Source organism: Emys orbicularis, chromosome 5 (assembly GCF_028017835.1).
Source record: "Emys orbicularis isolate rEmyOrb1 chromosome 5, rEmyOrb1.hap1, whole genome shotgun sequence".
NCBI lineage: Eukaryota > Metazoa > Chordata > Testudines > Emydidae > Emys > Emys orbicularis.
This window is the reverse complement of record NC_088687.1, coordinates 26,174,629-26,200,622: the sequence shown is the minus strand read 5'-3', so window position 1 is coordinate 26,200,622 and position 25,994 is coordinate 26,174,629. Positions and strand designations below refer to the sequence as shown.

Below are 25,994 nucleotides of genomic sequence, written 5' to 3'. Positions count from 1 at the left end.
CCTCTTCTAGTGTCCTGTTCAAAAGAATGTCTCATTGCTGAGACATTTGAAACTGCGACTGTTTTTTCCCAGTTGGTTTGTATTTGAAATAAAACTCAGTTTAAAAAATAAAATGAACCCAGTGCTTTGCTCACAACAAAAAAACAGCACCATCTCAGGGGGGGAGAAGAGATAGACCTCCACATCTTGACATCTAAAACTTGGTGTCAAAATAACCCGTTGCTATGGTTTGGCACTTATTTTCATGAGACTGAATTAGAGATGTGTAAAAGTTCGGTGTTAGAATGGTGGATATAATGTAATAGTTAGACAACAATTAAAGATTCAAACTTACATAAGAAATAGGAAATTCACAGAAAAAAGCTGCAATGCCATCCTAAAGTCAGCCTTCTTTTTTATGCTTTTCATTCACAGATTCCAAAGCCAGAAGGGACTATAGTGATCAGCTCGTCTGACCTCCTGTATAATACAGGTCATAAAACATCCCTAAAATAATTACTATAACAGTGTCCCATTAGCCATACCCTGGTTGGTTCTTTACTAAAAGTTCTATTTTGCCTCCTGTATTCACATTGAATACCACCTTACTACATTCAGAGTCCCATTGATTTTATTGGGACAACTTTGTTAATAAAGTACTACTTGCCATGACTCAAGCGGTATTGTAAACCTGCCCTATGTCGATATAACTTAGGTCACTCAGGGGTGTGAAAAAGCCACCCCTCTGAGCAACGCAAGTTACAGCAACCTAAGCACTGACCACACCGGCACTATGTCAGCAGGAGACGCTCTCCTGCTGACATAGCTTCTGCCTCTCACAGAGGTGGAGTAATTATTCCTATAGAAGAGCGCTCTCCCATTGGCATAGAGTGTCTTCACCAGACGTGCTACAGTGGCGCAGCTGCATCAATGCAACTGCGCCAGTGTGGCGGTTCTAGTGTAGACTAGCCCTAAGGATGACATCATTGGTCCCTAATAGAAAATGAACCCCCGTAGAGTAATATGGCTTGTCTGCACTGGAACGTTATACCAGTATAACCTAAGATGTGAATTTAAACGGATATAGTTACACTGGTATAATGCCCTGTGTGGACATTCTTATTCCAGAATAAGAGTGGCTTTTTCAGTTTAGTTTATGTCTCTCTGGAAGGAATTTAAGTAAAACCGAAAAAGGCCACGCTTATTCTGGAATAAAATTGTCCACATCGGTTTAACTAACCTAGTATAATTATACTGGATAACTAGTAAAACTTTCCCATGTAGACAAGCCCTTAATCTACTTTATTACATTTTGAGTGGATGAATAAGTCTGTAGGCGAAAATGGTATTCGGTACTCTCCACTTAATTTGGAACTTGCTTGTTCAGAAAATCTTCATGGGGACACTGAACTTAGTGATCCATTGTTCTTCTGCCTACTTATTCTAGTGCACCAATTGCTGTGTTATTTTAGTCATAGGCAGCTAATAAATACCATAGATGGATTGGGAGATAATAGTAACCACTGCTTCACAGGGATGCCATCAGGTGATTAGTGATGTTTAAATCTTTTCTGTGTGTCACTTTCAAGCTGGTTCTAACTGTTCATTAACAATGCCTGTCAGTTCTCCTTCAGCTGTGAAACAAGCAGAAACGTGTACAAACTATATGGCTGGTTCTTGTTCCTAGTTAAAATGGAAGGAGCAAGGTTGGGCTGCCGTCCCAAGGTTGTCTTTTAGCAGGGGTCTACATCCCTATCCTAGTGCAGACAGTACCACTTCCCAACTCCATGGACCAGTCTAGGAAGATAGAGTGATTTAATGAATGATTTAAATAAAAAAATTCCAATCCAATTTTTTATTTATATTTTTTTGTCAAAAATTATCAGTTTTCAACCAACCCTGCTGTCTAGGACCATTGCAGTCTCTGTAGCTTCATGGACAGCAGCATTACAATAGTGTCTACACCTAACCATTAAGAGGGATTCCTAGGGATAGAGGGACACCCATTCTCTCTACGAAGATTATACTCTATGTTGTGGAAAGTTACATAGTACCTGATTATTACTGCATCAACAGGTTACTTGTTCTGTAGTGCATATTATTCTGGCCTGTAATTATTTCATGCAGCATTAGAATAGTGATGTTTGTTTTTGTAGAAGCTATTTAATGAGATGATATAATTGGCTCATCTGCCTGTTTAAAAAGGGTTACCATTACTAACCAGTCTTCCCAGTTCTGTTAGTCACTTTCATTTATTGGATTTGCATTAGTCACAGGCACTCTGTTCCTTCTCAGCAATTAAAAAAAAAGTTGCATATGAAAAACACACCTAGGGAGACATGCCTCTTCGTAGCTGACTCCACCTCTATGGAGTCAATCACCACCAAAATAAGGGAGTTGCCCAAGATTCTTATGCTGAAGATTAAACTCGAGATGGCTACAAATCATACTGTTATTTACATTTACAAGGATTAAGTTTACTTTGTAGTCATAATTATGTAGCGTTCTGAATAGCGTTGGAGTGCTAGATGTGAAATGTCATCTCTGCTGAGCATCGTTGATACTCAATGTGTGAAAGAACATTGTGCAGTCTCCTAAAAGACATGACTCACATGAGAACGGTACACAGCTTGGAGTGGATTTGCTAGTCTTGCTCCACATGAAGCATCAAATAAACAAGTTTATCTTGTTCTGGTGAGAGTGTATGGAAGAGAAAAGGGAAGGAGTGTATTGCTGGCAGCAGTACTTGCCAGCCTTCCATTGTGGGATAAGTTCTGTGCCACAGGCTGACCTCGCTCTCCCATCAACCAGAAGAGAAAGCACATGCTTCTAGAGCAACATGAAGAAAGAGTGTCTTGCAAATGCAAGCCTCAACTCCAAGCATGGCACATTCTGCTCTCTAAAACTCCAGATGTTGGAAATGGAGGTTGAAATGAAGGCTTGCAAGAAAATGCCTGAAGCTTGCAGTGAATGTCTTTCAAAGAGTATCACAGCATGGCTCAGCTGAGTATACCAGCAGTGTGTATATACCCTGGATGTGCACTTTGCCTGTCTTCATCCCATCAAAAAAAAAATTGTAGAAGCCCCCTGTTCTACATTCCAACAGAAGCTTAGATTACCCACGCTCAGTCCTGTTCCATTGAGCTCTCACTCAGAAGAAGAGGTGATTGATTTCAGAAAAACCTTCCTCGTATCCCTCAAAGATTATCCAAGGAAGATGGATATACCTTGTTCATAGTGTTTGTTAAACTCCACATCTGCCTACAAGGGAGGAAATGAGAAAATCAAACTTTGCTGGACAAATATACAAGGAAAGGCTTTCTTTTTACTCCCACACTTTAAAAACTGATTGAATTAGCAATGATCATTGCAGTGGTCACCAGTAAGGGAACAGTATTCATTAAAATAAATAATAATAATATCCTACTTACATAGGTAGTTAATAAGAACAAAAGGTAACAGAGAAGATTGTTGGTTGGTCATCAAAACTCTGAATTACTGAAATCCATGGGAGTTGTTAACAGAGAGGAAAAGCTGCAATATCATCTTGGAGCTTACAACTCTTAAGGGTTATGACAGACAGAGGGAGAGAAACTTTTTTTTTTCTCCCATCCCCGGATAGAGTGAAAGAACGATTTTGCACAAGTTCTTCCTCTTCATCCCTAAAGAGGGTAAAGGAAAAGTTGAGCCACCTATTATGCATTTTCTGGAAAAAATGGGCTAATTATTAAAAATGCGAATGTGTTTGGACTTAGCACATGTATTTACCATGATTGTATGCATGAATTGGGTATTTGAACAACAAAATTCCTGATTTGTTTGTGCAATCAGTGTATGTAAATTAGGCATGTAATCTCTTGTGCACACATCTAGGCATGCTCGTATCTCAAAATCAGCCTTCAAAGTATAATGTGCCACATCCATAGTAACTTTTTCCAGGGTTCCTCACTTTGGCATACTGTCAGAAACTACATTAAGAGGGGGACAAACTCAAACATACTGACACATTCCATTCCTTGAAGATGATGTTGAGGGGGAGGGGGAGTTTGTCAATACAAACAAAGAAGATGCAAATCAACATTCTGCAATTATAGGCCATGAAATTAGCTCCAAAATATTAGGCCCCCACAATATTAGTGGGGGGAATTTCAAAGGTGCTGAGCACCTGCAGTTAGTGCTTAATTTGTAATGAAAGAGGTGCCGGGGCTCAAGCAATTAGCTGCTGTCGCTCAAGCAATTTTTTTACATTTATAACTGGCACGGGAAGCTGAGAGGTGCCAGGGCTATGAACTGCCAAGAGCAGAGGTGCCAGGGCTCAGTCCTGGCAAGCCCTGGCACAAATTAAGCACAGCCTGCAGGTCTCATTGCCTTCAATGGGATTTGAAGGTGATCAGCTCATCTGAAAATAGGGCCACATGTGTATTTAGGTATCTAAATATAAATGTAGGAACCTAATTTTAGGCACCCAATTTTTGACCCCTCTGTTATAATAAGCTTTCCCTAGATGTGTTGCTTCTTGCGGGTCTTTTATTTAAAAAGAGAAAGAAGAGGGAAGAGGTCTATGAAGTTAACCTGTGGCTAAGGGAAGAACAGCTTTGCTGTGGATAGTTGCGTCAACAAATTTTTGTTGGTACACATGTAGTTTGTTCTCTTACTCTAAGTGTAATATGCAGAATATGGTACAGAAGAAGATAGGTTTGCAATTTGGACTTTTATATAAATGAATTGAGGTTTTTTTTGTTTTGTCAATATCTGGGTAATTTAGGACAGACCTAAAACACACAGAGAATCTCTTTACTATTACTTTTTTCTTTTTTTAATTACATCAAATGGAAAAACTATATTTAAATCCAGAGTAGTTCTATTGCTGAGATGAAATGATAATCCAGAAACTCTAACATCATTCCCAAATACTAGATTTACACAACTTTTAGCACATCTGTGCCACTGCGCAGCCCACCATTGGAACATCTGTTGCACACATTTCTTGGCAGTGCAAGTTGATGAGATTACAAACAAGTATGAAGTAGCTCCAGGCATTTAAGTGAACTGAAGCTATTGAAATAGAGCTTTCACTTGTATTTAGTCAGGTAGGTTCTAGCATTTGTTCTAAACTTTTTCAATACAGAAAAATGCTGATGCTGGAAGATGAGACAAAAGCCCGGCAACAATATATTAAGGTCAAAATTCAAAACAGGAGGTCATATAATACATGGACTAAGTAGTTGTTTCACTTTCTGAAGTGACAGTTCAATTCCACTTTTACATTTTTAGTCTCTAATATATATATTTGAGAACTACTTGACAAAACTGTCTATCATTGGCTTCAACAGTGAGATTTATGAAAGTAGCTCCAGTAACTCAAGTGAAAGGCTCCAGATCTCGCTTCCATTGATTCCTTATATACATGTCAGTAAAAATAAATGTAGCTTGCACAATTAGATAGAAGTGTATTATGTGAAGAGCTGTCCAGTTTTATAATCTAACCTCAATTACCGAGGAGCCATTAGCTAAATTCTCTGTGATCTTCTTTGTAGTATTGCGCATGCTGTCAGCACATACTTCTTTATGGTATGGCATAAGTAGCCAACATTTTGAGAACACCTACCTTCAGTCTTTGCAGGCAGAAGATATCCCTTCTTTTTCCATCTATTTTATCTCATTTTATTGTAAATTCAGATCTCAACATTTGAGACAAAATTACCTGTTAAGGTCAAATTCAGACTGGAAGCAGGTGCAGGTCTGGCTTTCACCCATTTATGCAAGTCTAAATTTGCCCCTAAATCTCTAATTACCTAGTCATAACCGAGTGAAGTAGGATAACACTGAAGCATCTTTCTCCTTCTTCTCAGATTTTCAAACTTATCCTCATCTCTAAATTTCCTTGACTTTCTTTTAATGGATTTCTTTTAGTCCTTAATTTTTGTGACTTTACAGTTGTAAATTATTTACAATATGCTGATTTGACCTAGTGACTTCAAAGCCTGGTTCCTGAAAACACTTCAGATTAATAAATACATCTAATGAAAATTGAATGTTAAACATAGTTAGTGACTTAGAGAGAAAAATAAATTATTTCAGTGACCTAATGCGACCATTAGTTTGTTCTTTCAAATAGCAGCACAGTGTAGGAGTACTGTATAGTACATTGGCAACAGTGTCTGTGTCAGGCACTCTTCGTCTGTTATAAGTGACAATTACATATATTTGAATATAGCATCTTTTTATTCTAAAGGATTCCAAAGTGTAAACAATGTATAGATACAGATACATATAAAAATGTCACCCACCATTTAAATACCTATGCCGCTTCTTCAAATAGTGTCCCAATGGGTCGTCCACTTCATGTTTGCATGCACCTCAGTTAGTAGTGTCTGTTTGGCCCGCGCATGCGCCCTACATCTCCTTGTGCCAGACACCAAGGCTATATAGGGGTGCTCAGGCAAACCGCCTTCAGTTCCTTCTCAGCTGCCTCAGCCTGAGACGGAGCCTTAGCATGTCTGCCTTGAGCGTGCCTCGGCTTTTATAAGTCTCTTAGAATTCTTAGTGTAGTTAGTTTTAGTGTTGTTATAGTTAGAGCTAAGTAGGGAGAGGATCATTTTCTCCCCTCTTTCACTATCGGTAGGCCATGCCTGACTCTCCAGGCTTCAAACACTGTCTCTCCTGCTGAGAGGCCATACCAGTGAGTGACGGCTGCTCTAAGTGCGTCTGTTGCTTGGAGGAGTCTCACATCTCCCAGAAGTGCAACTTCTGTTTAGCCATCAAGTCCAGGGTGAGGAAGACCAGGGAGATTAAGCGCTGGATGTTTATTATGGAGCACTCCCTGGTACCGGCATCTGAGCCAAGTTAGGAGACTCCTCCTATACATCTGTCTCCAGAGAGATCCAGCACCCTTGCGATCTCAGCACAACCTTCCCTTAACACCAGGGAGACTTTGGAAGTGTCAGGGAAAGTTTCCAAAAGAAGAGGAGCATAGACTCTCACCTTAAGGGGCCATCTCTGAAAAATATCAGGTGTCTGACAAGATCCACAGTCTCCGTAGCCTCAACTTCTTGGCTTGGTGCCGTTGAGTGAAGGACTCCTCCTCCAATATCAGCGGGACTGTGAAGTCCCACAGCTCCAAGGAAAAAAGACACAGCTCCGATAAAACCTCAGTACTGTGTTCAAGCAAGGAGGGCAGGAATAGACATCCAGGACGGGCACCTTCATGTTCGGCCCAGCTGTTGGTACCTACGCATTCAGAACCAAGTGTGCAGTGGCGCCAGACACCATTGGCATCAACTTCAGTACACCCAGCAACATTGGCGTCAGTGACCATGGCCTTGGATACTATGTTGGTACCAATCCCTTACTCGGTACCTCAAGAATTAAGATATACAAGGGACCTCTGGACAACAGATGAGCCAGAGTCCCCTCTCCTCATGGGTACCGAATGTGTCTCGATACAGAGACCTTGATCTCTGGATTACTGCCCTCCTGTACCGCAGGACTCTCCACCATTTTCTGTGGGGTCCCCCTTGCATTGGATGAGATAAAAGAAAATGAGGAAGACTGTCAGTCAGTCTCCTCTATTTATGTTCAGGGTTCTCTGACCTACACCTCCAAGAACCCTTTGCCTGACAGTTACAGGAGGATCGTTCTTACTACCAAGGGTGGTGTAACTAACAGTTCCATAAGGGCTTCCCTATGGCCGCATTGGGACCCCAGGGACTGGTATTTCCTCGTAGGGAGGCCAGAATTGTTCAGCCCTACCCTCCTTCCCTCCCCACCCTCCCTCCCACACACAGGTGGAGACATTTAAGGGTGCCCTAGCCTCCTGTTCCTCAAACACCTACCATTACCCAGCCTCCTTCCCCTCTGCTTTGGACTGTTCCTCAAGGGAAGTTTGGGTGGAGAAGTAACTGAGAGTGTTCGCCCACATACCCCATATAGTCTCGGTGTCCGGCACAAGGAGTCATAGGACGCGTGCGCAGGCCGAACAGATGCAGCTAACTGAAAATCTCTGATCAAGGACTCGAGAGGCACCTGCGTACATGCAACAGAGCATCTTGAAGATCCACAGTTACTGCACCAGCTGAGTAATCTCTTCTTCTGCATAGGCCTGAACAGCTCTTTAACAGTGTATATAGATCAGGAAGCGAAGAATACCAAATACATGGGGAAATGAGAGATGGAATGTAGCTATTCAAAAAGGCATTTGGCCAGGCTATAGGATTAATATCCTAAGGTTGCAAAACCTGCCCAGGATACTAGGGTGATGATGGGACCAGATCATATCTACATAGTTAGCAATCTGACCACTAATGGTCAGGACTTCTGGTTTTCATCCTATGTGCACCTCTGGTGGTGCAATACACTCTAAAATTATATTGGATGATTGGTTCAGTGTTGTCTCGGAGTGATACGTGCCACCCATTGAATAGCCATAGCTACTTCCTGCAGCAGCGTATGTTTGGCTAGGCCTAAAGCTGGATAACTAACAAAATCAACACATGAGCTACATAAGAATACATATAAGCAAGAAAATGTAGACCATCTCTTCTCTCCTACAAAATGTCAGGGCATATAAGCTGGCAATGATAACCTGAGCCAGAAACTTTTTTAAGTTTTTTGTTTTGTTTTGGGGGGTTCTTGGTTGGTTGCTTTTAAAAAAAAAAAAAAAAAAAAAAAAAAAACCTGCACTTCAGAAATAACCTGCTTTATAGGCACATATGTCACATTCCTAGAAGAACAAGGTACTGACCCCATGAAGTTAGAATTAGTAATTAAATGGCTCTCTCTTAGCAAGACGTGATGGAAGCTTTGGAGATGGGGTTCTTCTGTGCAACAGAGGCCAGAATCGAAGTCTTTCCAAATGGAAAATGAAGCTATTATGATCTCTAATTTGCTATATAAGAGACCTGCATGCTGCTGCAACAGAGGAGAGAAACAGAGACAGACTTTCCATCTGTATCTGTAGCAGAATTATTATATGGGTTTTTCAGGTATCTAAAAGGGTGTCATAAGGAGGAGGGCGAAAACTTGTTCACCTTAGCCTCTAAGGATAGAACAAGAAGCAATGGGCTTAAACTGCAGCAAGGGAGGTCTAGGTTGGACATTAGGAAAAAGTTCCTAACTGTCAGGGTGGTTAAACACTGGAATAAATTACCTAGGGAGGTTGTGGAATCTCCATCTCTGGAGATATTTAAGAGTAGGTTAGATAAATGTCTATCAGGGATGGTCTAGACAGTATTTGGTCCTGCCATGCGGGCAGGGGACTGGACTCGATGACCTCTCGAGGTCCCTTCCAGTCCTAGAATCTATGAGTCTATGTTTCACTAAAATGACACAATTGCTTAAGATGAAAACATTTGGCATCCATGCTCAGCTGCAGAAAATTAGCAAGTAAATGTCTCAGATGCTTTTCAGCTCATAGGAATGAATGGAGCTTAGACTAATAAAAAGAATACATTTGGGTTACATTCAATTATTGTCAGAATCATATAGTATGATGATTGATTAAACAACTGTGGACCACATTATGGTGATATTCTTTTGTGACTATGAAAGCACTGTTAAATTCTTTGCAAAGTCTTTAACTCTCCTAGCTATGAAGCAACAAAGCTGTATTTTTTTCAGGGATACAATCTATACATCAACACTTTCCCCATGCTTACTAAGCAGACACTGAATACAGCAGACATAAATTCAGAACTGATCTTTCTCTAAACAGCATACACTGTGTTGTGATTAGGGTAGGAAAAATCTGAAAACTGTGATGTTGGGAGTGGAGGGGATTGTTCTCTGATAAATTGCTGGTGTTACTTTTTCCAATCAGAAAGTGTTAATGGGTTTACTAATGTAAATCAACTGAAGATATTAATCATTCTGGTCAGTTGTTTAAGCAAAGCAAACTCCTGCCCATAGTAGATGTTCAGATAGTTTAATGCTAGAATGTTGCAGTTAATTGTTGGATAGTACATGAATCTAATGTGTTTTTTCCCCCCTAAAACTGTTCCTTTTTTTCTCTGCTTCATTCTAATCATGATGCTTTAATTACAGGTTTCACTCGTGATTAAAATTCTGTAGGGGGTTCCCCCCTCACTCCCCACCTATGTTTTATTAACAGTAGCATGGTAGAGAGTTTGTGATTTAGGCTTTAAAAATATACATTTCCACTTAAATGCTACACATAAGGAAAAAATGACTCTGTGTGTGTATGTGCGCACATGCCTTCTTAAACCAGTTATGTTTTCTTTCCCAGGTAATATGCACGTGTCGCTGGCTGAAGCCCTGGAGGTTCGGGGAGGGCCGCTGCAGGAAGAGGAAATATGGGCTGTATTGAATCAAAGTGCGGAAAGCCTTCAAGAGTTATTCAGAAAAGGTAACCTCTTGTGCCTTTAGAGTGGTAGCACATATGCTACTGGAGAAATGTTGAGAGCAGGTTAAATATCTTTACTATAGTGGAGTAAAAGCTTGAAGAAATGACAGTGTGGCAGGTGCTAATCTGGAGCATCTGGAATGCTGTATATGATGAGTTCTTTAGGCACTAAACCACCCTGGGCAAACCTAAGGGCATTCTCTCTTCCTTCTCCCTGCAGCCATCCTCCTTTCCCCCTTGCAAATTTTTTACAAATGTAAATTAGGCTCAAAAGTCAGACTTAAGCTGGTCTCTGAAAGAGTACTTGTACCAATGTGGAGAAGTTGTATTTACATGTGCTATTTTTTGTACATAAATGTGCACATACAGCGATATGTGTAATTTTACTGTGAGAAAATTGGACCCTACTTCGAAAATTACTTATTTTTGCAACTGTTACAAATCTGCCCATGGTAGGACACCCTCTTTTAGATTACATGGGGCAGGCACACACATGAGTCCAATTACTCCACCCCAACCCCAGTGGATACTGCAGGGCATCTTTTTTAGCAGGCTGGTGCTCACTTTCTGGCAGGGCCTCTTGACTGTCTCGTCCCCTTTCTGTGTCTCTGGTGATGCCACCAAACAGCTCTGTAGTCAGCAAAAGGGGTTAAACAAAACAAAAGTAAAGAAAAACCTTCCTCCAAGATATGGGCGTCTCTTACTTCAGAGCAGTGATACTCAGACTGAGGCTTAGGAGCCACCAGTGGCTCTTTAATGTGTCTCCTGCGGCTCTTTGCAGCACATGATATTAAAACACTGTGTGATTTAATCATTAACCAATCTAAGTTATTTGCCGATCAGGATGCCTTTACTATGTTATTAACCAATTGTAGAATACTTGGTCAGTCATTTCCCTGTGAGAATTACATATAAATGAAACAATGAATTCACACTACTGTGGTTCTTTTGGGTAATGTTGATCGCTAATTTGGCTCCTGAACCATTGAGGTGTGAGTATCACTGCTTCAGAGTGATTGTCAATGTCCTGGGACTCAGTATCAATGTGCACTTCAGAGTTCACTAGGCTCCAGTGCAACGCCGCAGTTCTTTTTCACCTTTGACTCGGGGTCTGCACCCTCCTTCTGGGAGCGAAGGGGCTCTGTAAGCTGTCAGTCCTCTCTCCAGGGCTGGAGAAGCTCAACAGCCTATTCCCTTCCCAAGGTTTCCCCCCATCTGAGTAGAGTTCCTTCTTTTTAACTGTTCCTCCAATCCTGGCATGATTTGCAGGTGCAGTGGGGCCCAGCCCAAAACAGCTCCGAAACACCGTCTGTTCTTGGGAAGGGTTTATTTACACAGTCACAGCTACTTAATACATGCCCACTAAAATTTTGGTTTTTTCAAGCATATAATTCCAAACTGTCACTTCATATTTTTTAACAGAAGTGTAAAATAAAACATAGGAATTGCCATATAGTATCAGACTTGTGTTTTGTCTAGGCTGCTGTCTCGAACAGTGGCCAGCACTGGTTGCTTAGATCATCTCACATTAGGCAGAGGTTGGATTTTCCTGATCTCTAATATTTAGAGATTGGTTTAAGCCCTGAAGCATGAGGTTTAATTTTCCTTCCAAAATTGTCAGTTAGGATAACTAGGGATATTATTGATATCCATGTAAATGTCCGATCTTTTTTAATCTTGCTAAATTCTTGGCCTCAATGATTTTCTGTGGTAATGAGTTCCACAATCTAATTATGCATCGTGTCAAACGTATTTCCATTTATCGGTTAGAATCTGCCATCTTTCAATTTAAATGAATGTGTCCTCATTCTTGTGTTACAAGGCAGGGAGGGCAGAACTTCCTGTTGTACCTTCTTTATGCCATTCATTATTTTATATACTTTTTATAACGCTTTCTTCCTGAGGCAAACTAGTGAATGCTGTTTTCAGAAAGTGACTTGGACAAAAACAAACTGGGCCCAGTCTGATAACTAGTCCTGCTGGTTTCAATGGGGCTATTCATGTGATTAAAGTTTTGTAGGATAAGGCCTTGTTGTAGCATTTTTTGGAAGGTTCAGATGAATCAGAAAGTTCAGAGTTCAAAACGTGGGTCATCTATACTGGACAATAATTTTGTTTTAAAGGGTTACAAAGAAAGTTATGAAAAAACGTTTTCAGTTCACAAATATATTTAAAGAACTGGAATAAATCTTTCAAACCCATTAGGCTTTTAATCTTGCAGTAACAAAAGGCTTGTTAGCCAATTATTTTGAAGTATGTAATAGGCAATAATCAGCAGGAATTACTATGTAGTGACTCTAGGATTATTTTAGAACAAGCTTGATTTTCATTAAAGAGCTCCTATTAATTCCTACCACACAATTATTTTCAGAGGTAAAAATTGCCTGTGGAAAATATTATATCAATTGAGTACATCTGCTGTAATTGAGAGGAGATTTTCTGTTTGTTGTCCTAAAGTAGGGTTCCTTTCTAACTTTTAAATTTTTTTTAAAGGCCACCACCAGCAACAACCCGGACTTATAATAAAAAGCACAGTCAAAGCCAATTAATCAATGCTTAGTTTGTTTGTATGTCTGTATTCAGAGAGCTTTCCTTAGAGACCTCGTTCTGTCTCTTTCCAAGTCTCTCTCCCAGCAAGGAAGAAAAATCCAGTGATTCTTCCTGATAGCCCCAGCTGCTGCCCTGCTTTCTTAATTGGCTTAATCTGGCACAGGGGAGCTAGACGTTCTTCATTTACAGGGGCCAGCCAGCCTGAAACACGCTCCTTAAGAGTAACATCTTTCAGTTATTTACCCGCAAATCACAAAACATCACCTCTGTTTTACCTGGATTGAACCGGAAGCATGCCCCAATCTCATGCATGCTTGACTGTATTGTCTGGGTCAGAAGAGAGACAAAAATCTCACAGCTGAGTCTCACTGGAATACTGAAGATACCACAAGCCATGCTGCCTCTCACTCTTCTAATGGCTTCGGCGTATATACGTTGAACAAGGGAGAGGACAGAATAGAATGCAGCAGAGTTCCAAATGAGAATGTCATCGGGGTAGAAGCACTTGCCCAAACCCAACCTTTTGGGATTTCCATTAGTTCCCTCCAAGGTTCTCAGGCACACGAGCAATACCTCATAATCAACAGTGGCAAAGGCAGCCAATTATCGGCAAACGTTGAATAATCACTATCGTAACATGGCTAATTTCAGAAATTATTTTTTCCATGTAATGGAAGAAGATTGGCCAAAACAAACTACTACTATGGATTTGATAACTTCTTTACTTCCAAAACTCTTGACTGTTTTGAATGTAGCCTTCTGCATTTTTTATGTTTTGAGCCCAGAACCTTACTCCCACTCAAGTTTTTAATTAAAAACAAAGATGAAATTACTTCTTATATTGTTTACCATAGATGGATTAATTACAGTGTGTATAATTCGATAGCCAGTGTATATACATGCACATTATTATGCCTACTCTTATTTACAATTCTAGCAGATGACAGAATCATTAAATCCTAGAACTCTAGGGCTGGAAGCGACCTCGAGAGTTCAACTAGTTCATTACCCCATCTCCCCACACTGGGTCAGGATTAAGTACACCTAGACCCTCCCTGGTAGGTGTATATCTAACCTGTTCTTAAAACCTTCCGTGATGGGGCTCCACAACCTCCCTAGGTAACCTGTTCCAGTGCTTAACTATCTTTGTAGTTAGAAAGCTTTTGCTAATACTTAACCTAAATCCATTGCTACAAATTAAGCCTATTACTTCTTTTCCTACTCTCACTTGATATGGAGAACAATTGATCACCATCCCCTTTATAACAACCTTGTACATTATTTGAAGACTATTACTATATCTTTAAATACTATGTCTTCTCATATGTAGACTAAATGTGCCCAATTCTTTCAACCTTTCCTCATAAGTCCTGTTTTCTAAACCTCTTGCTGCTCTCCTATGGCTGTCTCCATTTTCCAATTAAAGGCACTTTATAAATTGTTTCCATAGCTAATAAGTAATGAAAAAATGGTTTGGAGTGTCCTATCACTGAAAGACACATTTTTAAAAATCAGCTCTGGACATTGAATTGGCTGCATGTTGTATGATAAGTTATTAAGTGGAGGAGAAGATCCGGCAATCTGGTATTGCTAGTTAGAGTAGTGATAATATTTAGATTAATCTGTAGATAGATTTGAAAAAGCTGATCCTACACCTCCTCCTACTTAATTACCAGCAACAACAATTTTGTTGTTTAGAGGGTGTCTCAGCTGTTTCAGACACGCTGGGTCTTGCACTCTGTACTCCATGAGGTCAGAAGTAACAAGTCTTTCAGGTGCAATATCTTTGGTGTGTGTCTGTAGAAATGAAAAGAGCATGTCATGTTTTTTGTTGCCAAGAAAAAATAAAGCAGGATTCACCTGCTTCAACTAGATAACTTGTGAATAATCACCAAAAGTTAAAGGTAGAAAGAACCTAATATTATCACCTGGTCCAATCCCATATCAAGGTTTGTGTGGTGGGGACAGAAAAACATGTGAACCAGGTACAAAAAACGAGGAGCTGAGGTGAAACAGACAACCAATAGGACCAGGCAAAGTCGAATGAGTTAAAAATAATACAGAGTGGAGTGGGGCGAGACCAGGCCAGCTTGCAAATTGTGGCTGTATGGAAGAAAGAGCATGTACGTGCATGCATTGCAATATTACAAAACATTGATGGTGTGGACGTATTAATTATGTTTTTCTAGGACCTGAAACTCCTAGCTGAAGTCCTAGTCATAGTATTAAAAGTACTAGCAAACCCCTAATAAAAAAATTTCCTTCCTTGTCGCTCCACTACTCTGAGAAGGGAGTTAACTGCAACAGGTCACAGTGTACGTTCCCCCCTTGTGCTGTTGTAACTATGTTGCTGGTGTGTTGGGGGTACGGAGACAGGGATCTCCCTGCCCCTATTCTTTCCCACCCACCTGAACAAGGAGAGGATGTAGTAGTTCTGCAGAGCCTGTTTCTGTGTATGCACAGGAAATGGTGGTGGTATGGTGCACCATCTACTCCCTTCTGCTGGATTGCAGAATGGGGCATAATCTGGCCCTATCTAAAGACTTGTTGGGCACCTGCTTGACCTCCCACAACCTGGCCTGGGCATAACCTGGCCACAGTTAAAAAACTGTGACATATATAGAACAGGGGCATTGAGAAAGATGAGTATTGTGAAACTGTTACATGGAAAGACTTTTCTCTATTTTTACTATTTGCTAATGGTCACACCGAAGAAGGTGGGGACGGGTGAAACAAAATGAAGTTGTATCTGATAAAATTTATAGTCATAAAGGGGACACTTTATGAAGGGATTGAAGTGTGTGTGAGTGTGTGTGTGTGTGTGTGTGCATGCACGTGCGCCTTACATTTGTATTGCTTACTGTTCACCTGAATAATCTCCCTGGTTTTATTGCCTTTAAAACCAGTTCTGTCTCGCTTTTTTAAAACTGGACCACACTGTTTATCTGTCTTCTGGCAGTGCTTAATAAACTCTGCTCTCACAAGTGTTTTGTTACCAAGCTGCATAGTTCTGGAATTAGCTCAGAAGCCTGACAACTATAGCTTAGTAAAGACTAGTGGACACATAATTGATCAGAAGCCATACCAAAAATTCCAGTGGTTTTGAAAGGAGGATTTGGAGATGGTTTTTGTAAAGATTATTCCTGTATTTTGGTTAGAAGGAAGGGACCTCTCAGAGGATGTTTCCCTTATTGCTGTTAAGAGTTCTTCTGGAGGAGCAAAACAAGAACAACTTCAGAGCAGGCATGAAGAAGCTTAATAATTAGTGAAAGATTCTTTCGCCCTCTCCCTGACCTCGGGAGAAGATCCTATGCCTCTAGGACAGTGATTCTCAAACTTTTGTACTGGTGACCCCTTTCACATAGCAAGCCTCTGAGTGTGACCCCCCCCCTATAAATTAAAAACTCTTTTTAATATACTTAACACCATTATAAATGTTGGAGGTGAAGTGGGGTTTGGGGTGGAGGCTGACAGCTTGCGACCCCCCCATGTAATAACCTCATGACCCCCTGAGGGGTCCTGACCCCCAATTTGAGAACCCCTGCTCTAGGAAAAGGTCATTCGCTTTCTTTGTACCTGGCTTAATGGCTATGTTGTTTTAAATTACTTTTGTTGATATTCTACTTTAGACGCTCCCATTCAGTTACCTTCCTTATGTTTCTGGGAATAAACGTCCAGCCTGAAATGAAAAGGAAAAGGAAGAAAAGAAAAAGGTCAAAGGACATATTTTTATTCCTATGTCTAAATTGGTCGAACTACATTAATTTGTAGATTGAAGTGGAGCCTGTCAGTGCTTTAGGAGCAGATCCTGGTCCCAGAGTATAACCGGGGCAGCAAGGGTGTGTGCTGAAGAACTCTTTAGGGGTTGGCAGGACAAGGAATCCACTTGGTAGTCTGTACTGTGGCCTCGGGGATACTATAACCCCCAGGTCCATGTATCCTCCATATACAGTAAGTGAGTGTGCAGTGGAGAGGAGAGCTGGTATAATCAGGATCCACTTGGCCCACACACTTCATAACGCCCTCTTTGTGCTTGGGGCACAAGTTGCACCTATGGATCATAGCTCCATGGCCATATCCCTGGTCACATCCCCCTACATGGGATCTTGGGCATCCTGTCTGCAGTCTCTCTTTTGCTGAGCAGAACAGTATTGGTTCTGCTGGAGTGAGTGTCCTGCGGAGCAGACAGCAGGATTTACCCACTGATAATAAGCATTGCATTTGTATTGCTCCTGAATTCCCCTTTTATTTCAAGTAGTGAATATAGGGAATATATCATTATTCCATGAATATAAATGTGGGGTTCAGAATTATTTTTGCCTTAATTCAAAGTATAGTTATTTGGACTATCAGAGCTTGGATTCCCAACTAGTAGTCCTTATACAGTAATAGCTGAATACTACATATGTTCAAATGACAAACTTGAAATCTTTATTTTTGTAATGTAGCACATATATGTGAACCTTAAGCTGTATATATATTCGTAAGCACCCATACTCTGTCTTCATGCCATAGTAGATGGTAAAAAGAGAATGTTTATTTGTCTTTTCCCCAAAGAGAGAACCCCACCATGTTAACCAAATCATAAACACACAGAAGAAAGTTCTGAGATATTTTGTCAAGTGTTTGAATAAAAAGGGTTACTCTAAATAAGAACAGACTACAAATTCCTCCATTATACCTAGTACTAGCACAGCTACAAAAACTGCTTCTACTTCTCCATGGTCTCCCAGCGATGGCACATCACACACATTTTCATGTTATCAGGAACTGCTAGTGGAATAATATTTTAAGTGAGAAATACCCATGGAAGTCATATTTCCTAATTCATGTAAGTATATTTTTTTGGAATACTTGCACAGAATACTTCTGATGAAGGAATCTGCCATACTTTACATGATAAATCCCAGGTGCCAAAGATTTGTAAATATATTTAATGATCCTGGGATGAGCATTTTTTGCTATATGTTTTCAACCAATTTTTTTCAGTCTTTAAAACATTTTTTTTTACATTATAACAATAAAAAAATAGTTTGTTTATCCACAATTAGTAGGCATCTAGTTCACAATGCAGACTATTTTCTTTGAGCCAGCTGGAGAAAAGTGTTTTTACAAGCATGTCTTCTAATTCAGAAATATGAGCAGAGTGTCTGTGCAAGCTTTTCTTCAAAAGGATTTTTAATATATGGGTTCAGTTACATGACAGGCAGTAATTACTTTGAAGAAGGCCTTGAGGTTTATTGAGTAAATGATCTGGGTTTTTTAAAGTCTGTAAATGCATATTTAAAGGATAGCTTTTACAATACCAAGTAACAATCTGTTTCTAAAGCAGTTGTACAAAATTGCTGTATCACCTTCCATGTTTTTTTAAAAAGAAAAGTTTTAGTGCTGCTGTCCAACCCACGTTATTTGTGCTATCTATCGTTTTAATTGAAGCTTGAAAAATCCACTCACCCAGGGCACCTACTTAGCTTTCATGAGTGAGTCCTATTAGCTTCTGCAGAATTTAAGATTTGATTTAAAACAAAAATTCCAGTTCTTCTGTTTGTGAAAATGGTCTTCCAGATATGAATGGAGTATAAACTGATGCGGTGGTGGCTCTCAAAATCTCCAGAGAGTATCAGAGCCTTTACTGGTGCTCTTCGCTTCGCAAAAGAGCGGTGGAGTGAAATTAAAGACTCCAGTTTTGCTCCTGGTATTCAGAAACCTATGGGAATCGTGGTCCATTGGATAGAAGACTAGCCTAAGAGTCAAAAGACCTGTTTTATTCCAAGCATAGTCACTGACCAGCTCTGTTAAATTAAGTGATTCATCCCACATTTCTGTACATTAGTTTCCTGGCTGTAGAATGGGAATAGTGATGTTTGTTAAAGGTGTTGAGATCTGTGGATGAAAAGCAATCTATTAAGAGCTAATTGTTTCTTTATTATAATTACCATAACGGATTTAGTGCAGGACTCAGATGAATGTTTCTTGGCACATGCAGTGCCCTAATGACATGACTCCTGCCATAGAGTGGGGACCCCGAGTCAAGAAGTAATTCAAAGAGGAAGTCAGGGATGTTTGTCCTGCCTTTCTCAGCACGAAAGTGTTAGTGTAACAGGAACACCAGCAGCAGGAATTGAGCTGCCTATGTGTTTTCTTCCAGCCGTAAACAAGTGTTTTTTCCTTTAATTATTTTGTCCCTGCTATTGTTTCCCTGGGGATATTTCCTCTTTGTTCTAGCTCACCAATAAGCAGACAGTGAGGCCAGGTAAACTCAGGGGAAGAAAGATGGCCAGTGACAACAGTGAGTAGGGTGACTTGCAGGAAGGAACATCAGAGGGGGGAAAAACACACTTCTGACTTTCTCCCAGAGCTATTTCCTGAGACGGGGTCCTTCCTATGTTAGAGGAGCCATTGCCTTTGGGGGTTGTCTGGGGGTGTACCAAGAAATGCTCTTCCCACTAGCATAGTAGCTGTTAAATCATTTTATTAGCTCATGAAATTGCCAAGAACGGATCAATTTCAAGCTGCTCCGGGGGCTGGTTGGGAAACCTAAGAGAGGCAGCAGAGGAAGGCCCTGGATGTATTCACTGTGAAAGAGAACTTTAAAAACACAACCTGGAACTTGGAAGAGGGGTAGAATCGTACCCCACGCTTGGAGCACCCAGAAGGTTCTGCAGTGCAAGGATGACAAAGTATGTGCACCTTCCAGCAGCCAGAGGGTTTGAAGGGTTGGGTGGGGGCTTTCAATTTGATCAGGCATCTTTTACCCTGAGTAGGGTCAATAGACAATACTCTGGCAAGACCTCAAGCACCATTCACTTCTTACCAGCTGAGAAAGAAGACATGGGGACTTGGCTTTTCACATAAATATTGCCCCTGTACAGTTGCACCTTTCATCTTAGCTGGGTCCCCTGGCTCTTAGGAATCAGCTATAATTTTTCAAGTTCTACGTAGATGGATGGGTGGGTGTGGACAGAGAGTTGTGGGGAGAGACTGATGTGATAAGAAATAGGGTATTGAGAAAGTGAGAGACATTGGGCGTCCAGACAGAAAACATACGAGAAGAGGTAGAGAAAGGGTTATAAGGGAATAAAGGGAGAGTGAAAGAAAAGAGGAAATGGCTGCTGAAGGTCATGATATACACCGTGATCTATTAAAGGAAAGAAAAGATACACAAAGTGAAGAGAAGACAGGAAGAAAAAGAAGACAAAACAAAAGCAAAAGAGATATGTCTACACTGGATCTGGAGGTGTTACTTACAGCTTGGATAAGATACATTCGCACTAGCTCCGATTGTCCTAGCGTGCTAAAAATAGAAGTGTAGCTGTAGTGGCGTGAGCAGCAGGAGGGATTAGCTGCCCTGAATTCATACTTATGGGTTCAGATGGGGTTGTGATCTGCCTAGCCTGGTCTTCCACTTGCACCACCATGGCTACACTTCTGTTTTTAGCACATTCGCTCAATCGGAGCTAGCATGGGTATGTCTAGCTAGGCTGGAAATTACACCTGCAGCTCCAGCGTAGACATACCCCTACTAAATACCTTTTAAAAATGTATTAAACAGATGACCAACTGTCCGTATTACAATGAAATATAGGAAACAGTAAACAGTGACTAACTGTTTATTCCGTAAAATTGAGGAGTATGGCCCTGTGTGTGGTAGGAAAGATTTTTTTTTTTTTGTCCTGGAATAATAAACTGAGTCTTTGGGGTAGTAGATGTCCAATAAATGTTTCAAGCCCTCGTAAAAATAGGACTTTCTCTGACTCCAGGCCTAATTCATTGCTTTTATTGGAGTTACAATGAAGATGAATTTTGATCTCTATTTTCAGCTCATGGGGTGTGTTTGTGTTAAAATCCTTGTGGTACAGAAAGGTAATTTATAGATGGAGTCTAGCCATAACTCTAAGTTTTCTTACTTGTTTGAGCCAGACCCTTAACATTGCTTTAAAATATTTGTTTTTTGCGGTTTCACTATGAATAAAAAAAAAATTTCTTCCAAATCCAGTAATTAACTGCAGTGTGTGTGTTGGAAGAGTGACAGCAATAAACTTTATTTCTAAAGTTGCCTTAACTTATTATATAGCATAACATACCTTTTTCATATTTCAAGATAATGAAGAGAGTTCTTCCATCTCTGTGTTTGTTGATTTAGATCCTGAGCCTCCAGCCACTGCAGTAAATTAGAGTTTTCTAGTTGGCTTAAGAAGGGAGCATGATAAGACTCTTAATACAGTAAAAATTAAACTAAGAAAGATCTGACCAAATAGATTTTTTAAGATTTACTTTTCAGTTGATTGGAGTGACTTTTGGTTATTTTGGTCAAATGTGGTGTCTCCTCAACTTCTTGCTGGTGGTTTTTTTGTTTGGTTGTTTTTTTTCGGGGAGAGTGGAGGGTATTTTGTTTTTGGTAGCTCTCCTGTTTTATCTTCCAAAGTTTATGACTGCAATTCTGCATAATGAGAGAGCTTTCTGAATACTGGAATGGGAATGTGGGTTTTAAATAGGCTATGTGAATAGAAGGCATATATTAAAGTAAAATGTTTCTTACTCTGAGTTTGTGGAGGCTTGGAGGCCTGATCTTGCGGAGTCCTCTGCTACTCTAATGAAAATAATAATAAATCAATTGATTACTCATTGGTGCTAGACAGAGAGTTTCCCAATGTGAAGTGTGTTTACAACCAGGAATCACTAGTATAGAAAGGTATCTTATGTGGGGAGGGAATTGATTTCAGTGGAAGTCCATTGCAGTCAAAGGCTACAGAAATGGGCCCAATACATGAAGTCTGTAGGTTTGGAATTCTCTTCCCACCCATATATACATCACTGTTTATGCAGCTTAATAAATGGAAATTCAGTTGATAATTTGTTTTACAGATTGATAAAATGCATGTATTACATCCTTTCAAACAGTTAAATACACATTAGAGATACTTTTCAGATTATGTTATAGAAGAGCGGCCTTAATTTCATTTGACACAAATTGAGGTGATATCAGTGTGTTTAATTCATTTTCTTTTAAACTCTTGCACAAGTTATTCAGATATTTCTCATACAAATTTTGTTTTTCTTCAGTCTTGCTTATACCAATCTACAGTCGATGGATTAGTCAGTCCCATTATACTAATGGCAGGCAAAAACAATGAAATTACAGCATTTCAGACCCTTGAGTAGAATTTCTTTACCCCAAGATTGGGAAAGCACAAAGCAACAGGCATAACTACTTAGCACTTCAATACTGGTCTCTTTCTCCCTATATTGTTCAGTCCCACCCACCTACAGGAAACCACATTTCCTTGGGACTTTCAGTGCTATCTTAAACATGAAAGAGGGCCAGTAAGTTTCTCATATCTCAAGCCAAGAAGCATCAACTGATTACTAATGTATAGAACCACAATTTTTGCTCTCCTGATATATGCCCTACAATGAAAGTGGTTCACTCAGACTTATTGGAGCTTTTACACTGAAACCTTCTGTAAGTCTAATTCCAAAAGCACAGGGGATAAATGTCGTCATCTCTCCACAAAGTCAACAAATTAAAGTCTGAAGTGAAGAACAGAAAAGGTATTTTTTTGAAAAAAGCTCTTGTTGGCTTCTTGCCACATCCTGGAGAGCCACTATACTAGGCATGTTTCTTTGTCCTTCTCTACTGCTTTCCAGACAAAGCAAAGAGGAGTTTTCTTCAGTACTAAAATAGGTGTTGCCTTGAGGTGAAAATATTCTCAACACAAAAAGCAAAACAGGGGGAAGACCTCAAAGCTGAGTGACTGACTAATTGGCACGTTAGTGGCAAGACAGTCTCAACTGGCAGTAAGGTTAGTTTGATTCATTGCTTTTCAAAACTCTAGTGATTGCTAACTTGCACTGTAAAAATTATAAACAAAAGAAATAGTATTTTTCAATTCACTTCATACAAGTACTGTAGTGCAGTCTCTTTATTGTAAAAGGTTTCAGAGTAGCAGCCGTGTTAGTCTGTATCCGCAAAAAGAACAGGAGTACTTGTGGCACCTTAGAGACTAACAAATTTATTTGAGCATAAGCTTTCGTGGGCTACAGCCCACTTCTTCGGCATGGGCTGTAGCCCACGAAAGCTTATGCTCAAATAAATTTGTTAGTCTCTAAGGTGCCACAAGTAGTCCTGTTCTTTTTATTGTGAAAGTGCAACTTACAAATGTAGATTTTTTTTGTTTGTTACATAACTGAACTCAAAAATAACAATATAAAACTTGAGCCTACAAGTCTACTCAGTCCTACTTCTTGTTCAGCCACGCTAAGAGAAACAAGTTTGTTTACATTTACAGGAGATAATGCTGCCCTCTTCTTATTTACAATGTCACCAGAAAGTGAGAACAGGCATTCGCATGGCACTTTTGTAGCTGGCATTGCAAGGTATTTACGTGCCAGATATGCTAAACATTCGTATGCCCTTTCATGCTTCGGCCACCATTCCAGAGGACATGCTTCTATGCTGATGATGCTCGCTAAAAAAATAATGTGTTAAATTAGTGACTGAACTCCTTGGGGGAGATTTGTATGTCTACTGCTCTGTTTTACCCACATTCTGCCATATATTTCATGTTATAGCAGTCTCAGATGACGACCTAGCACATGTTGTTTGTTTTAAGAACACTTTCACTGCAGATTTGACAAAACGCAAAGAAGGTACCAATGTGAGATTTCTAAAAATAGCTACCGCACTTGACCCAAGATTTAAGACTCTGAAGTGCCTTCCAAAATCTGAGACTGTCAAGCTGTGGAGCATGTTTCCAAAAGTCTTAAAAGACCAACATACCCATGTGGAAACTACAGAACCTGAACCACAAGAAATGAAAATCAACCTTCTGCAGGTGGCATCTGACTCAGATGATGAAAATGAACATGCGTCAGTCCGCACTGATTTGTATCGTTATCAAGCAGAACCCATCGTCAGCATGGATGCATGTCCTCTGGAATGGTGGTTGAAGCATGAAGGGACATATGAATCTTTAGTGCATCTGGCACTAAATATTTTGCAACGCCAGTTACAACAGTGCCATGCGAATGCCTGTTCTCACTTTCAGGTGACACTGTAAACAAGAAGTGGGCAGCATTATCTCCTGCAAATGTAAAGAAACTTGTTTGTGTGAGCAATTGGCTGAACAAGAAGTAGGACCAAGTGGACTTGTAGGGTCTAAAGTTTTACATTGATTTGTTTTTGAATGCAGGGTTTTTTTGTACATAATTCTACGTTTGTAAGTTCAACTTTCATGATAAAGAGAGGTTGCCTTACAGTACTTGTATTAGGTGAATTGAAAAAGAATATTTTTTTGTTTTTTACAGTGCAAATATTTGTAATAAAAAAAATATAAAGTGAACACTGTACACTTTGTATTCTGTGTTATAATTGAAATCAATATATTTGGAAATGTAGAAAACATCCAAAAATATTTAAATAAATGTTATTCTATTATTATTTAACAGTGCGATTAATCGTGTCATTAATCGTGATTTTTTTTTAATTGCAATTAATTTTTTAATCACCTGACAGCCCTTAAAAAAAAACTTGTATCAACTAATATTGTTTTTATGATTCATAAAATGCCAAAACCATTTCAATGGGAAGCTGCTGAAGTGCTGTTTGTGAGTTAAAATCCGCTTCCCTCATGTAACCAAATATGATATTCTCCATTTACTCCCTGAAGAAAGTGTGTTCAGGTCTTTCTCTTATAATATGAAAGCAGGAGAATAGAGGAAACAAGCTCTACAAGTGTGAACCCTGAAGTTTTTTTTCCCCCCTCCCATTTTCCTCTTGAAGCTTGCAGATAAGGTTCAAGAAACGGTTTTAAAATTAGGATGCCACTCTCTATTAATCCTTTATAATTCTCCCCTTTAAGTTCACTCTCATCCTCATTGGTGTAAATTTTAAAATTTTAAATTTGTTATGAATTTAAAATGTGACAGTCACATTTTACTGTTTTAATTCTATCTTCTAGTGTAATGATGAATTACTTAAAAATTTAGAGCAGCTGTGCATAAGAATTAGTTACAGGTAGATATCCCATGATGCCTCACAAAGAATCGAGCAACGGAATAGAATTCCAGTCCTATTGGCTATAACTGTGAATCAAAATCTCAGTGTCTCAGGGTTTGTCTGCACAGCAAAAGCTGTGCATGGATTAGCCTACCCAAGCTAGTTTGAATCCAGCTAATGTGGGTAACAGTAGCACTGAAGACAGTAAAGCATGGCTTCAGCACAGGTAGTACAAGCCCAGCATGGACACACTGGGTAAGCTCACTAACCAGCTCTGAAGCCTGTACTAGAGTGGTTTTGCTGCTATTGTTAGCTTAAATCCAGCTGGCCTGGGTAACTCAGGTAGCTAACCTGTGCACAGCTTTTGCTGTGTAGCCAGGGCCAGCTCCAGCTTTTTTGCCGCCCTAAGCGGCGAAGCGGAAAAAAATAAAATAAATAAAAGATAAAGCCGCGATCGGCGGCACTTCGGCGGCAGCTCTACCGCACCGCTTCATTCTTCAGCAATTCGAGAGGGACCGAGGGACCCGCCGCTGAATTGCCGCCAAAGACCCAGACGTGCCGCCCCTTTCCATTGGCCGCCCCAAGCACTTGCTTCCTTTGCGGGTGCCTGGAGTCGGCCCTGTGTGTAGCTATACCCTGAGTGTTGAAAGTGTAATCTTCTCAGTTTCATGACAAATGCTGAAACACACTCAGTCTTAATTAGGCAACAGTGAGTAGATACTTGAAAGTGAAAGGTGTAATAGAATATTTGGTTGTTTATAGTATAGTTTTGAGTCTCTAAACATGTAATCAACATTACTTTAAATAAAGTCCATAGGATCCTTCCTATTCATGAATATTTGTTGTGTTCCTGTTGCCATAAGTGTTCTTAATTTATGAAGTGAAACTTTCCATTTCCAAGCCAATAGGGACAATAAGCTCTTATTTGAACCCCCAAAAATTACCAAAGGTTAATCCCCACAATACACATTGAATGGCTTTTAATAGCTTTTTGCTACATACAGATAGGAGTGGACAGTTTCTCTGATAGCTATAAATCGGGATTTCTGGCCATTGATCTAGAAAATTAGACCTATATTTCTGAGGCATGTTTTTCTTTTGTTAAAT

The 25,994-nt window shown here is 39.9% G+C and overlaps 1 protein-coding gene across 1 annotated transcript in view; it reads left to right on the top strand.

The window, feature by feature from the left end:
• Positions 1 to 10,227: 10,227 nt before the first annotated feature.
• The window catches only part of PTPN13 (protein tyrosine phosphatase non-receptor type 13), a 154,618-nt gene continuing 138,851 nt past the window's right edge, over positions 10,228 to 25,994 (top strand). Inside the window, exon 1 of the mRNA XM_065404715.1 lies at positions 10,228 to 10,342. Within this exon, the coding sequence (XP_065260787.1) occupies positions 10,228 to 10,342 (115 nt within the window). The remainder of the gene's footprint in view (positions 10,343 to 25,994) is intronic.